Source organism: Fistularia commersonii, chromosome 32, assembly GCF_037954325.1.
Source record: "Fistularia commersonii isolate RoL2024-O1a breed Wild chromosome 32, RoL_Fcom_v1.0, whole genome shotgun sequence".
In the NCBI taxonomy this organism is placed as follows: Eukaryota; Metazoa; Chordata; class Actinopteri; order Syngnathiformes; family Fistulariidae; genus Fistularia; species Fistularia commersonii.
This window is the reverse complement of record NC_141315.1, coordinates 10570728-10583835: the sequence shown is the minus strand read 5'-3', so window position 1 is coordinate 10583835 and position 13108 is coordinate 10570728. Positions and strand designations below refer to the sequence as shown.

The 13108-nt window shown below is 48.9% G+C and overlaps 1 protein-coding gene across 1 annotated transcript; it reads right to left on the bottom strand.

The window, feature by feature from the left end:
- Positions 1-1732: 1732 nt before the first annotated feature.
- Positions 1733-12272, bottom strand: fam171a2b (family with sequence similarity 171 member A2b). Its single transcript, XM_086139680.1, has 8 exons — positions 12021-12272; positions 9228-9455; positions 9052-9144; positions 6701-6859; positions 6447-6626; positions 5964-6077; positions 5720-5846; positions 1733-4064 (listed from the first exon to the last, which is right to left on the bottom strand). Exons 1-8 carry the CDS (start codon positions 12103-12105, stop codon positions 2570-2572), a joined length of 2481 nt encoding a protein of 826 aa, XP_085995806.1. The 5' UTR covers positions 12106-12272; the 3' UTR covers positions 1733-2569.
- Between the last annotated feature and the right edge of the window lie 836 nt (positions 12273-13108).

Below are 13108 nucleotides of genomic sequence, written 5' to 3'. Positions count from 1 at the left end.
AATGCACCGCAAAACCTCGTACTACTAAAATATCCAACACCAGGAGAATAGGAACCAGCGGTTTCGGTTCCTTCGGAGTCCTGGAGGGGCCTGACCGGACGCCCTTTTACCCAACGCCGATCCACAGAATCGCCCGGATTTCTCATGTATGGAGAGAAAAAAAAAAAAAGAGGAAAGAAGCTAGGAAAGCCACAATTGCACAACTCGTAACGATTCCACGCCTGGCCCGGAAAAAAGTACGTTTACGGCGGCGGGCGCGACGGTCCGGGAGGCATTCGCACGACCTCCGAATTACGTCGCGACTCCGGTCTGCGCTGCAGGCGGACAAACAGCGAGCGGACGGCGTGGAACATCAACAACTCAGCACATTTTTTTTACAGCCTTCGAGATTTCCCATGCTTTTAAATCTGATGGTCCATCTCTGCCCGGACAAAAACATCTAACATCTTCTTAAGCGGCCAGCTGGTTCTGGATCTTCTAGCATGACAAGGTCACAGGCAGTGGCGGCGCTACGGACGACGGGGGCGCGTTGGTCAGTGTGTTGTCGTTGTAAACATTTACGACCGGAAGTGGATTTAGGTAAGAGGTGGACAAAAGAAATATCACCGAGGTTTCCCGTCGTCGGATCGTTTACGGGAAATGGCGCGTAAGTGCCAGGACTGAGCGAACGGCGTCCCGCCCGCAAAGAATGTCACTGCCTTCACTTAAAAAAAAAAGGGAAATGGCGGTTTATTAACAGTGGAAGGAAGGAGGCAGGCGGGAGTTAAGGGTCGCCTGGAAAAAAAAGCACAATCTTAAACACATCCTGCCTTGAACCTGTCAATCGGACATAAATCTAATTCATGACTTCAGAGCATTTTGACAGAAAACCGACGAATCTCGTCCGATCTTATCCTGACGTCGGTGAACCGGGACTCCGGTTTTAAAACGTACCGGCGTCGACCTCTAAGGGAGAAACAACACGGCGTGGGTGCATCACATTTTGTGGAGCATTTCAAAAATCCCAACAAAAACAAATAAAAAAAAAAAACAAACCCCGAGGTTTTTCATTAAAAACACCCTATTCTACAGGTTACATGCACGTCGTATACACATAAAATCTCATATAGTTCGTCGTACCATTTACAAGTCGGGTGAAAAAACGGGACGGATACAAGAAGTTCGGAGATCCGAGGGTCGCCGGCGCGCTCCCCGGGGAGTCGCTATCCTCGCCACGACGCGTGTGCTTATCGGTGCCCGTCGAGGTCCGACAGTTTGGGTGATTACATTTTTTATTTCGAAAAGGGACCTCCATGCCTATCACTTGATTCTCGGTGAAAGAAGGCACTTATTGGAGTGAAGTGGAACGGGCCCTGTCTGGAAAAAACCCTCGCGGATCTCGACGAAATATCCGACGCCTTCAAGTAAAGCGATGTATCTGGTTCCGGGGCCTACCCGGGCTTCTTGGCATGACGCGAGGGTCTGCGGGACCACTGGGGGGGTGAGTCGGGGCTTTTGGTGCCTTCGTGTTGATTCGTACATTCATATGCATGCAGACTTTCTTCACCAAACCGTCTAAGAAATGCTGGGTAAACTATTTACACAACGGGTACGTAGCAAAGGAAATCTCAACGGGAGCAGGGAAGCGGTCATTTTGGCGGAGCTAGATTCGAAAAAGGGGACGAAAAGAAAAGATCAAGTCTTGGAGATGATAGTCCGCAGTTCCGGAGTTACTCGGGAGAGTCCGAACACGGTCAGCAGGGTACGAGAGGACGGGGGGGAACGGAGTCGGTCCCCGAAGGAGCGGAATTCAAGCTGCGCATCGATGGTTTGCGCGATCCGACTTCGAATTGCACGGAAAACACAAGACTTTTACCGCATTGGTTTTGTGGACCGAGGGCGGATCCGCGCGGGACGATTCCGTCCGTTACCATCTCTTCGGGTTGGACGAGGCCGTTGTCGTGACCGTTGTCCGTTGAGCCATTTAACCGATGTTATCGCGGCGGCCGACCTTGCTCCTCGGTCGTGGATCGGGGAAGATCGAGCCTGGAAAGGACCGCTCTCTTTTGCAAATCGCCAAAGTTCAGTTTCGGAGAAGGACGGGGTTGGAGGGCGCACACTTTCAAACGCCAATGCGGGTAAAAAGGAATTCGGGGGGGGAAGCGAACCTAAGTCACCTAAACAACCGGTACTTCCTTACAAAACAGCAGTCACTTCGACACCACGACTCGTTGAGTAGCAATCCGTCATTTAGGAATAAGTAAGTGCTTTATTCTTATATTCTGCTCTATAAAATGGCTATTTCCACAGTCAGTAGAGTAAACGCCGTGGCTCAGACGATGGTTCAGTGGTGCGACAGGTGACGGGATTCACAATAGACCGGGTCGGTACCGCGGATCATCCGGACGGACACCGGCGGGGGACAATCGGACAGTGTTACGACAAGAGTGGATTCAGAAAGTGCACCTCGCCGGGAACAAGAGGGTCAAAGGGCCGTCCGGCATCGGACCGGCGTGGCGTGGCTGTGCTTAACGTGACCCGCCGTCGCGATCGGCCGCACCTTCTTCCGTGTTTGACGTGGAAAGGTCGCTCACTTCCTGGGGTGGAACACCATGAGGGGCCTGTCTTCGATCTTCTGCCAGGGGCTCTTCTTGTTTTCCTCCTTGTCGTCGGGGTCGTCTTCCGGACTGGTCATGGAGTCGCGGCGGTTCTCGCTGTTGCTGCTGCGGCTGCTGTTCACGCGACTCCGCCCTTTTCTGGGGATGGTGGATCCCCGGGAGGACGGCCCTTCGTCCAGGAGGGGGGTGAGGGAGTTCTCCTCGGGGGACACCGGCCGCCCCTCGCTGCTGCTGGGCTCGCTGTGGTCCGGGTAGGCCAGCTTGGAGTAGGTCTTCCCGCCGCTGTTTCCGCCGCCGTGGCCCTTGCGGACTCCCGCGCCCCAGCGCTCGTCCTTTCCTTTGCGGACGGCTGCCGACTTGCGCTCTTGGGCCTCCAGAGGCGGTTCCAGGTTGATATCTCTGGGAGTGCCGCCTGGCCCGCACCCGAATCCGCCGCCGCCGCCGCCGCTCAGGTCGTTGCCCACGTCGATGTAGGAGTGGCGTACGTGGGCGTTGGCGCGTCCGTCCAGGGAGATGAACCACGCCCTCGGGTGCTGCTTGACCCCGAGCTCCAGCAGCTTCTTCTCGGTCAGCGCCTGCAGCTCGCCGTTCATCTGGGCCATGGTGGAGTCGTTGAAGAGGACCGGGATGGTGACGGGACCCCCGGACGAGTCGGACGCCCAGCTGGGCTCCTCGGAGTCGTCGCCTTGGGAGCCGCCCTGCTGCTGCTGCTGCTGCTGCTGCTTCTGGGAAAGGTGGTGATGATGCTGAGGGCCTCCTCCCATCGGAGTGCCATCTTTGTCCTGCTCTTTGGACTCCTTGCCGTCCTTGCCGGAGAACTCGGAGGGCAGGCGCATGTAGTGGGCCGGGATGACCAGGGTCGGCACCATGCTCCGGTACATGTTCTCCTTCATCTGGTCGATGGAGCTGCAGAAGATGATCTGACCCGGTTGGGTGTTCAGAGACGTGGGTCGGGCGAGGCTGTCGGCGGCCGCCGCCGAGTACTCCGGAGGTTTGTCGGACTGGCTCGGCACGTAGCCCTGGAAGCGAGGCGGGGACGGCGGATCGGAGGCGTACCCGCGATTGTCGTTGGCGTTGTGGTGCCGGTGGTAGTCGGACTCCTTGCCGTCCAGCGGGCTGTAGCTCCGGTTGTAGTCGTCATGCAGCAGCGGATTGTCCAGATTGTTGGTCTCGGTGGCTCGGGTCACCTTCATGGGGAAGCTCTCGCCGCGCTGGGGGCCGGAGGCATTTTTACCTTTGGTGTGTCGCAGCATGTGAGTCGGAACGTGCTTGGTCAGGTCCTCGCGCGAACCGTGGTACTCGCGGGACGGGGACAATTCCGATTTGTCGTTGGAGGGACCGGACTCGATGTGGCCGCCGCATATCAGATTCAGTCGTGACGTGGATGTGCCTTGGTCCCTCTTGGCGCCGTTCAGGTTGGAGGCGTGGGGTTTCCCTTGCTGTCGCCGAGGTTTCAAACACTTACGCCTGGAAAATAAATCGAGGCTCGAGCTCAGAAACAGCACCTCCCGTGGACAGAGCAAAGTATTGCACCCATTTTCTGACGATCGATGACAACGAGGGGTTTAACCCGTCAATCACCCCACGTTATGAGACGTCCGACCACTCGCCATTCGCACCTACGGACAATTTGGAGTCTTCCATGACCCTGGTGACTGTTTTCGGACGGAGAGCGGCAGCTAGCCAGGAGTGCTAACCACTGCACTTGGAAGGCGTCCCCTGGCTACTTCTTCAAGGTCTAGATCAGGGATGTCAAATGTGCGGCCCGTGGGCCGGTATCGGCCCGCCAAGGGGGCCAATTCGGCCCCAAATGTCCAATTTAAAAAAATACATAAAAATCACGAACTACTTTTTTTAAATAAAAATACAGTTCCTATATTGTCTGCTCTGGGTGCACTGTTTTAGTCAGTGTTTGCAACACGGCAAAACATTATGACTCAGAACTTACAGCAGATGGCAGGAAAGCTACTTCCGAGTCTGTAAATAGCATTTTTACTTGTTATTGGAAATATACCTGCTTTTCCTTTTGGACTTTTCCTTTTTTGTCAAAAAAGAGAAAACTGGACGTGGAGTGTTGGGTTTTCCGAGAAAAATGGACCACTTTTTTTTTTTTGTTTGTTGAGGTTAATAAGAAACCTGTATGCTTGGTGTGGATGCAGCAAGTTTTGTTGAAAAATACAACAAAATGCATGGAGAACTGAGAATTCAGGAACAAGGAACGCTTCATTACATAGAAAGATTTTTTAACATTAACCTGTTCTCTTTTACACTAAAACAAAGGGAACATTTGGACTTAGTGTTACTTCTAGATAATTACGCTATGATCAGATTAGGCCGTTAGTGGTCTAGATCGGGGGTTCTTAACCTTTCTGACCCTGAGGCCCATTTTTTTCAGTAAAGAGTAGCCCAGAGCCCATTAAATATAATTTTAATATATATTATTATTAATTATATTATATTATATATTATTTAATAGGTTTCTTACTTTGTGCTACACGTCTGGCTACGAGCTAGCTAGCTTTCAGTGCACTTTTAAAGTTGCCAGTCAGCGACACGATCGGTCTTTTCTGCATCTGCAGCCCGTCTTCTTTTCTCTTGAAAAATTCCACCGGCTTTCCCACGAGCGTCGGATGCTCGGTCTCCAGGCGCCGCTGGAGTTTTGACGGCTCAAGTGCTTCGTTAGCCAGCGTTAACACACACTCCACACACTGGGCGCTACCTCCGTTTACCAAGCCGTACTTAATGAAGTCGGGATTGTACTCGCGCAAAAATTTACTTTTCGGCGGGGGGTCGTCTTCATTTTTTCATTTTAAATATTTCTCCATCTTGTTTGTTTACAGCTAGCTGAGTGTCTTCTCCTTATTTATGAAGCTGGTTAAAGTAACAACTGACTGATGCGTTAGCGCCACTACTAGTCGGGAGTTGTTATTGCGTCCCGCAGCCTTGCGGCCCACACGGACAAAACAGATTTTTTTGCGGCCCACTAGGTGGCGCTCGGGGCCCGAGTTTGGGCCCTTTGGTTAAGAATCACTGGTCTAGATGGTAGTACTTTGCATCGTCGAAGATCGCGGTAAGACTTAGCGCTGAGATGGAACCCAAGACGTAGCCTACGTTCCTCGCACCTGCAGTAGTAGAGCAGCACGCAGAGCAGGATCAGCACCAGCAGAGCCAGCGAGCCCAGGATGGAGAGCAGGAAGAGGGTGTGGTAGGTGGTGATGTCCCTCAGGCCCGGGTGACTCAGGCCCAGACCTGCAACGCAAGAGAAGCTCCAGAAGATACCGTCCGAGGAGACGCTCCGCTCCGGCCGCTGGCGGATCCGGCCGAGCGCCACGGAATCAACCGCCGGATTATTGTTTCTGGAAGTACCTGAGGACGTGGGGAAAGCGGCCAGCCAGTAGCCCATCTGAGGGACCACCACGTTCCAGACGAACTGGCTCCCCTCCTTCTTGATGTACCCCGTCCCGGTCCGGACCCACAGCCCTGGAGAGGGACATCGACTAGCATCATCTCTCTCAACCTTCAAGAAACAGGTGAAAACTTTTCTCTTTCAGGACTATTTGCTGCGCTGATGCTTGAGCTGCCCCCAATCAGGTGAGGCGCCAAGTTACGCTATGCAGTGTGTGTGTGTGTGTGTGTGTGTGTCAAAAAAAAAAAAAAAAACAACTAACCCCAGCTTACTGTTCTGTATATTTCCTGTGCATCTTGTATTTGCAAGTGTTATTTGCAGTGCTTATGTCCTCTATCGTAAGTCGCTTTGGATAAGAGCGTCTGCCAAATGTAATGTAATGTAACATGGCGTCACATGACCCGTCATGTTCGGGAACGCCGGCGCCCGGAGGCTCCGCCTACCCGTCTTGGGCTGATACAGCCACGCAGGGACGCTGGTCGCCATCCGGTTCCGGGTGTCCGACGGAAGCGGCACGGAGACGTGGACCGTGTCCGACACCTGGATCTGCCCGCCGTCCTTATCGAAGAGCTGGACGCTGACGACCGCCAGAGCCGTCAGCTCCGTCCATCCCGTCTCCGCACCTGGAAGACGACGCAACGTGAGCCGGGTCCATCCGGTCCACCAGACCCCCCGAGGTCCGGCGCCCGGAACCCACCCGAGCCGTTGGTCTCCCGGCCCAGGAGGAAGGGGAAGCCTCCGACCTCGTACTGGCTGCGGGCGGTGGTCAGCGCCGCCGACAGCGCCGTGTAGTTGGCGCCGGCCGGCAGCTGCAGGGACTTCCTCTGGAGCTGCACCAGCGGCTGGTTACGGGAACCTGCGGGGAGACGGACGCCGACCCGTCAGAAAGCTCCGCCCACTCCGGGTCCAAGCTCCGCCCCCTCTTGATTTACCGTGCATGATCAATACTACGGGTGTATTATCTACACAGATTATTTAATCTCCTGCTTGTCATCCAGTCAGTATTATCTTAACCAAATACCAATTATTTCGGCAAGCGGGCCACATTTTATATTTCACTTCTATATCATGTAAATTGAACGATGTAAAAACTGTAATTTAAATATTTACATTTTTCGGCATTTTATTTCAACTTAATCATTAACGATCATATAAATGCACTGACGTTATTTTGAATGCAATCATCCATACAAAATCAAACAAAAGGAAAAATATAGGGAGTTTCTGAATTTATCATTGATTGAAAATATTTGTTAAAAATATTCAAAGAAAATTGTTTGGCGGGCCGGATGTGGCCTTAAAGTGCCCAGGTCTGACCTAGACTAAATACTTGATTTACATTATTATGACTAAGGGTGTATTATCTACACAGAAAACTTAATTTTCCACATATTATCTTCACCCATTTGACACCAAATGTGTATTATCTACACTGAATGTGTATTATCTACAGCAAGTGTGTACTATTTTCACCAAATACTCGATTTAGTGGATATTTCCTTCAACGAGTATCTATAATCCAAACAAAGTACTTTAGTTTATTGCTTATTATCTACACCAAGTGTGTGTTATTCACACAGAATATTTAATATACTGCATATCATCCAAAGTGGGTATGTATTATCTTTACCAAATACTCAGTTTGCTGCATATTATCGTAACCAAGTGTGTACTACCTCGACTAAATATTTGATTTACATTATTATTACTAAGGGTGTATTTTATAACGCTTTATATACACTTTATATTTTTATTATATTTCTTATCCTCCCTCCTTCCTGCTATTATCTATTATTGTTATGTTTTGGCTTGAAACTCTGGCACAACAATTTCCTTCGGGATAAATAAAGTTGTTCTTATCTTATCTTATCATATCTACACAGAAAACTTAGTTTTCCACATATTATCTTCACCCAGTGTGTATTACTGACACCAAATGTGTATTATCTACACTGAATGTGTATTATCTACAGCAAGTGTGTACTATTTACACCAAATACTCGATTTATTGAATATTTCCTTCACCGAGTATTTATGATCCAAACAAAATACTGTAATTTATTGCCTACAATAAATTTAATTTATTGCTTACAAAAATTTCCTTCGGGATAAATAAAGTTGATCTTATTCTTCTTATTATTATTCTTATTGTCTACACCACGTGTATATTGTCGAAACTGAATACTTCATTTACAGTATATTATCTACACTAAGTGTGTATAATTCACACAGAATATTTAATATACTGCATATAATCTACAACCAGTCTGTATCATCTTCACCAAATATTGAATTTACTGCACATTATTGACACTAAAGGTGTACTAGTGACACAGAAAACTTAATATTCCACATATTATCTTCACCCAGTGTGTATTACTGACACCAAATGTGTATTATCTACACTGAATGTGTATTATCTACAGCAAGTGTGTACTATTTCCACCAAATACTAGATTTAGTGAGTATTTCCTTCACCGAGTATTTATTATCCAAACAAAATACTTTAATTTTTTGCTTATTGTTTACACAATGTGTATATTATCTACACTAAATACTTCATTTACTGTATATTATCTACAGCAAGTGTGTATTCGTCACACGGAATATTTACTATACTGCATATAATCTACACCCAGTCTGTATTATCAACACCAAATATTTAATTTACTGCGCATTACTGACACTAAAGGTGTACTAGCTGCACAGAAAACTTAATTTAATGCATATTGTCTACACCGGGTATGCATTACTTACACAGAATACTTCATTTCCTGCATATTATGCACACCAAGTGTGTATTATCTACATAGAATACTTGATTTGCTGTGTATAATTCACCCCAAGTGTGTGTATTATCTAATTGCGTTGGTTGGCCGTTGCCATGGCGACAGCTACAAACAACACAAGCCTGGTGTAGAACTACATTTCCCAGAGCGCTTTGCTCCGAGGTTTCAAATCCACTTCCTGTTTTTGTTTCGTTTTCAATTTTTTTTTTTTTTTTTTTTTTTACACAAGGAAAGAAAAAAAAAAAGAAAACACAGTTACCCGGCGATCCGGACAGAACCTGCAGCACGTCATCGTAGAGGATGAGCGTCCCGGGACGCTGCACCAGCAGGTACAGGCTGACCGCCGCGTACACTGAGGGGGAAACGAGAAAATAAAAAAGGGGTAACAGCAGTTTCTTGGCCGCGGGGTTCGGCGGGAGGCCGGCGCCGACTTACGCGGGATGCGGGCCGAGTGCCACGGCACCGAGTTGGTGACGTAATCCTGCTTGGAGGCGGTGATGATGACCCAGGTCCCGGGTCGGTACGGGAAGCTGACCCTCAGGACGCCGTCGGCGCCGGCTCTGCCCGACGCCAAGGCGCTCTGGTTGCCGTGGACCTGGACGAGGGCGTCGGCCAGCGGCGACAGGTCGCTGTTGTCGAACACCTGGACTTTGATTTGCACCTCTGGAACGTGACAAGGACACGACGGGCGCCATCATTCTGCGGCGAGAGCCCATCCAATCACGCCGTTTCCTCGACAAAAGCGACTCCAGAATCGGACGGTAGCCTCTTCGCTAACTCACACACGGATAATAATACATGGATGGCGTATTATCTACAGCAAGTGTGTACTTTTTACACCAAATACTTGATTTACTGCACATATTCTACACCAAATATTAGATTTAATGCGGATTATCTACACCGAGTGTGTCCTATCTACACCAAATACTTCATTTACGGCGCATTTTTGACACCAAGGGTGTACTAGCAACACAGAAAACTCAATTTGATGCGTATTGTCTACAACAGGTGTGTATTATTTACATCAAGAGTGTAAAATCTACACCGAATACTTGATTTACTGTGTATCATGTACACTAAGTGTGTACTATCTACATCAAATTCTTGATTTACTGAGTATTATTTACTCCGAGTGTGTCCAGACACGGACATTAGCCTCGTAGCTAACTCACAGACGGCTAGCTGTTTACTTTTTCTCACACAAGGGTGCTGGAGCCAATCAGAGCTCATGAGAGGCGGGGCTTAATCTGGCCTAGTCAGCTGTCAATCAAACCACCAAGAGACAGTAAAAAGGACAACTGATGCCTTTGGGACGACGTGTGTGTGTGTGTGTGTGTGTGTGTGTGTGTGTGTGTGTGTGTGTACACCCAGGAATATTTACGCCTCCTGCTGCCGGGAAGCATCAGCAGCCGACGTCAGGACCATTTCCAGGTGACGACCACGACAAGAGCAATGAAGATGACAACGACACACACACACACACACACACACACACACACACAGGGCCCTTTCCTGCCCCCACCGCCTTCCAGCTCCAGAACATTTTGTTTCTCATCCAGCTTCTTGGACGCCGCCAATGTGGGTCATGCTGGGTAGGTTTCCATGGCGACACCCTGACTCGCCAAAAGCTGGCTTGTTGTGCTTCCTAACCCCCCCCCCAACCCTCCAGGGCAAGTTCTCTTGGCTGCATCCGGATAATAAACAGTGTGTGTGTGTGTGTGTGTGTGTGTGTGTGTGTGTGTGTGTCCATGACCGTGACGAGTGTGTCAAATGCAGTCACCTTTTACCGTAATGCTGGTCATAAAGGCTCCCTTGTGTGCTTTTCACGCCGCACTAAAGCGCCGCTGGCGGTTGGCAGTTCAATCCCCGGCTCCTCCCATTCACCCTTTCACACACTGATGACAAGCGTGGGTGTGTGTGTGTGTGTGTGTGTGTGTATGTGTGTGTGAAGCTAATCAAAGCACTGTAGATTCCATTTAAGAAAATCTGCACAATTGTTTTTTCATTTACTAAGTTGTTCATTAGCTAAACTGCTAATTCTGCATACAGGGTTGTGTGTGCGTCTGTGTGCGTGTGTGTGCATGTGTGTGTGTGTGTGCGTGTGTGTGCGTGCATGTGTGTGTGTGTGTGCGTGTGTGTGTGTGTGAAGCTACTCACTATATATTCCATTTAGTCGGTTGAAAATCTGCACACTTGTTTTTCTGCATTTATTCATTCATTCATTCATTCATTCATAAGCTGAACCGCTCATCCTGCACACAGGGTTGTGTGTGTGTGTGTGTGTGTGTGAGTGTGTGCGTGCGTGTGTGAAGCTAATCAAAATACTATATATTCCATTGAGAAAAATCTGCACAATTGTTTTTTTCATTTACCCATTCCTTCATGAATTAAACCGCTAATCCTGCATGCAGGGTTGTTTGTGTGTGTGCGTGTGCGTGTGTGTGTGCGTGTGTGTGTGTGTGTGTGTGTGTGTGTGGAGCCAATCGGGGGTCTGGATTGGGAGCCTCCAAGTGTTCACCCTCTCATCCACGCAGAAACACAAACAATAATCCCGTGGGAATCCAGAGAAAGCAGCTTTCACCCATTCACACCCACTGACACGCGTGCGTGCGTGTGTGTGTGTCGGGTGTGTGTGTGTGTGTGTGTGTGTGTGACGCCCTGAAACCAGCTGACCAACAAAGACCCCACACCCGGATCAGAACCGGATCCGTGAAGTACTCAATCACCGTTGAGCACCTCACGTACCTCAAACCAAAATACTGCTCCCCGTGCACGGGGGGTGCAGGAGCGTGCACGGGGAAGGAGAGGGGTGCAGGAGCGTGCACGTAGAGGGTGGGGGGGGGTCTTCAGGCATGTATGATGCACGGTAATTACATAACGGCCTGCACAAAGCGAGGCACACGCACGGTAAAATAACAATAACACGAAGTGATGCAACGGGCAGGTTGGGGCCTCGACGCACCGCCGGGCCCGCATCACGCACGCCGTGCACGGGGTGAATCCCTCCGCCGCGGCCCCTTATCCCTCCGCGAGAAAAAATAAAACCGCGCCCGCAAAGCGTCGAGCCGGACGGCGGCGCGGGGGAGGTTATGCGGGACGAGGAAGGCGGCGGGAACCGACGGCTCTCTGCAGACAAAAGGCGTTAAAAAAAAAAAAAAGCAACCACTCCCATCCCCTCATTGTGTGGCGTCGTGCACCCCCACCCCCGTGCACGGCGGGGCTTACCGGAGGAGGCTCCCTGCTCCGGCACAGACCTGGCCGCGCACACCGACACCAGGAGCAGCAAACGGGGGACGCAGTTTCCGGGCATCCTTGACTACATCTCCGGTCCCGGAGCGGCGGCGGCGGCGGCGGAGAGTCCACGGTTCCTCCCCGGCGGGGCGCGTCAGTCCTCCGGCACCGGAGCGCAGCGCTGCGCCCTTATTGTCTGCGCGGCGGGCGGAGCGATCTGGCGCCCTCTAGTGGGCGGGGATGGTACTGCACCCCCCCCCCCGGGGGGGAGGAGGAGGGGCACAAATCATATAATAATAATAATGATATCATATCATATAGTATAATTATATACATGATAAAATATATATCATTCAATGCAAATAGATAAATGATAAAATATTAATTTGAAATATGCATTAATCCTAAATATTTTTCTAAATATAAATGACAGTCATGACATAATAGAATACAAAATAATATACACTGCTCAAAAAAATAAAGGGAACACTTAAAAAACACATCCTAGATCTAAATGAATGAAATATTCTTATGAAATACTTTGCTCTTTACACAGTTGAATGTGCTGACAACAAAATCACACAAAAATGATCCATGGAAATCAATCGTATCAACCCATGGAGGTCTGGATGAGGAATCACACTCAAAATGAAAGTGTAAAAACAAACTCCAGGCTGATCCAACTTTGACGTAATGTCCTTAAAACAAGTCAAAATGAATCTGTGTTGCTTCCTGAGTGGACACTATGATTTCACACAAGTGGGATTGACTTGGAGTTACATTGTGTTGTTCAAGTGTTCCCTTTATTTTTTTGAGCAGTATAATTATATACATTATAAAATATAAATATAAACTATGCATCTTATAAAATAATACAAATATAAAGTATTTTAAGGCCACATCCAGCTCATTTTGCTTTCTGATCTGGCATACCAAACTTTTCTTTGAAAATTTTAACAAGTATATTCAATCAAAATTGAATTATAAACTTTAATTTTCTGTTTGTATAATTTTGTATGAATGATTATGTACAAAATAATGTTGGTCGGTGCACTTATATGATCATAAATGATTTTAGAATT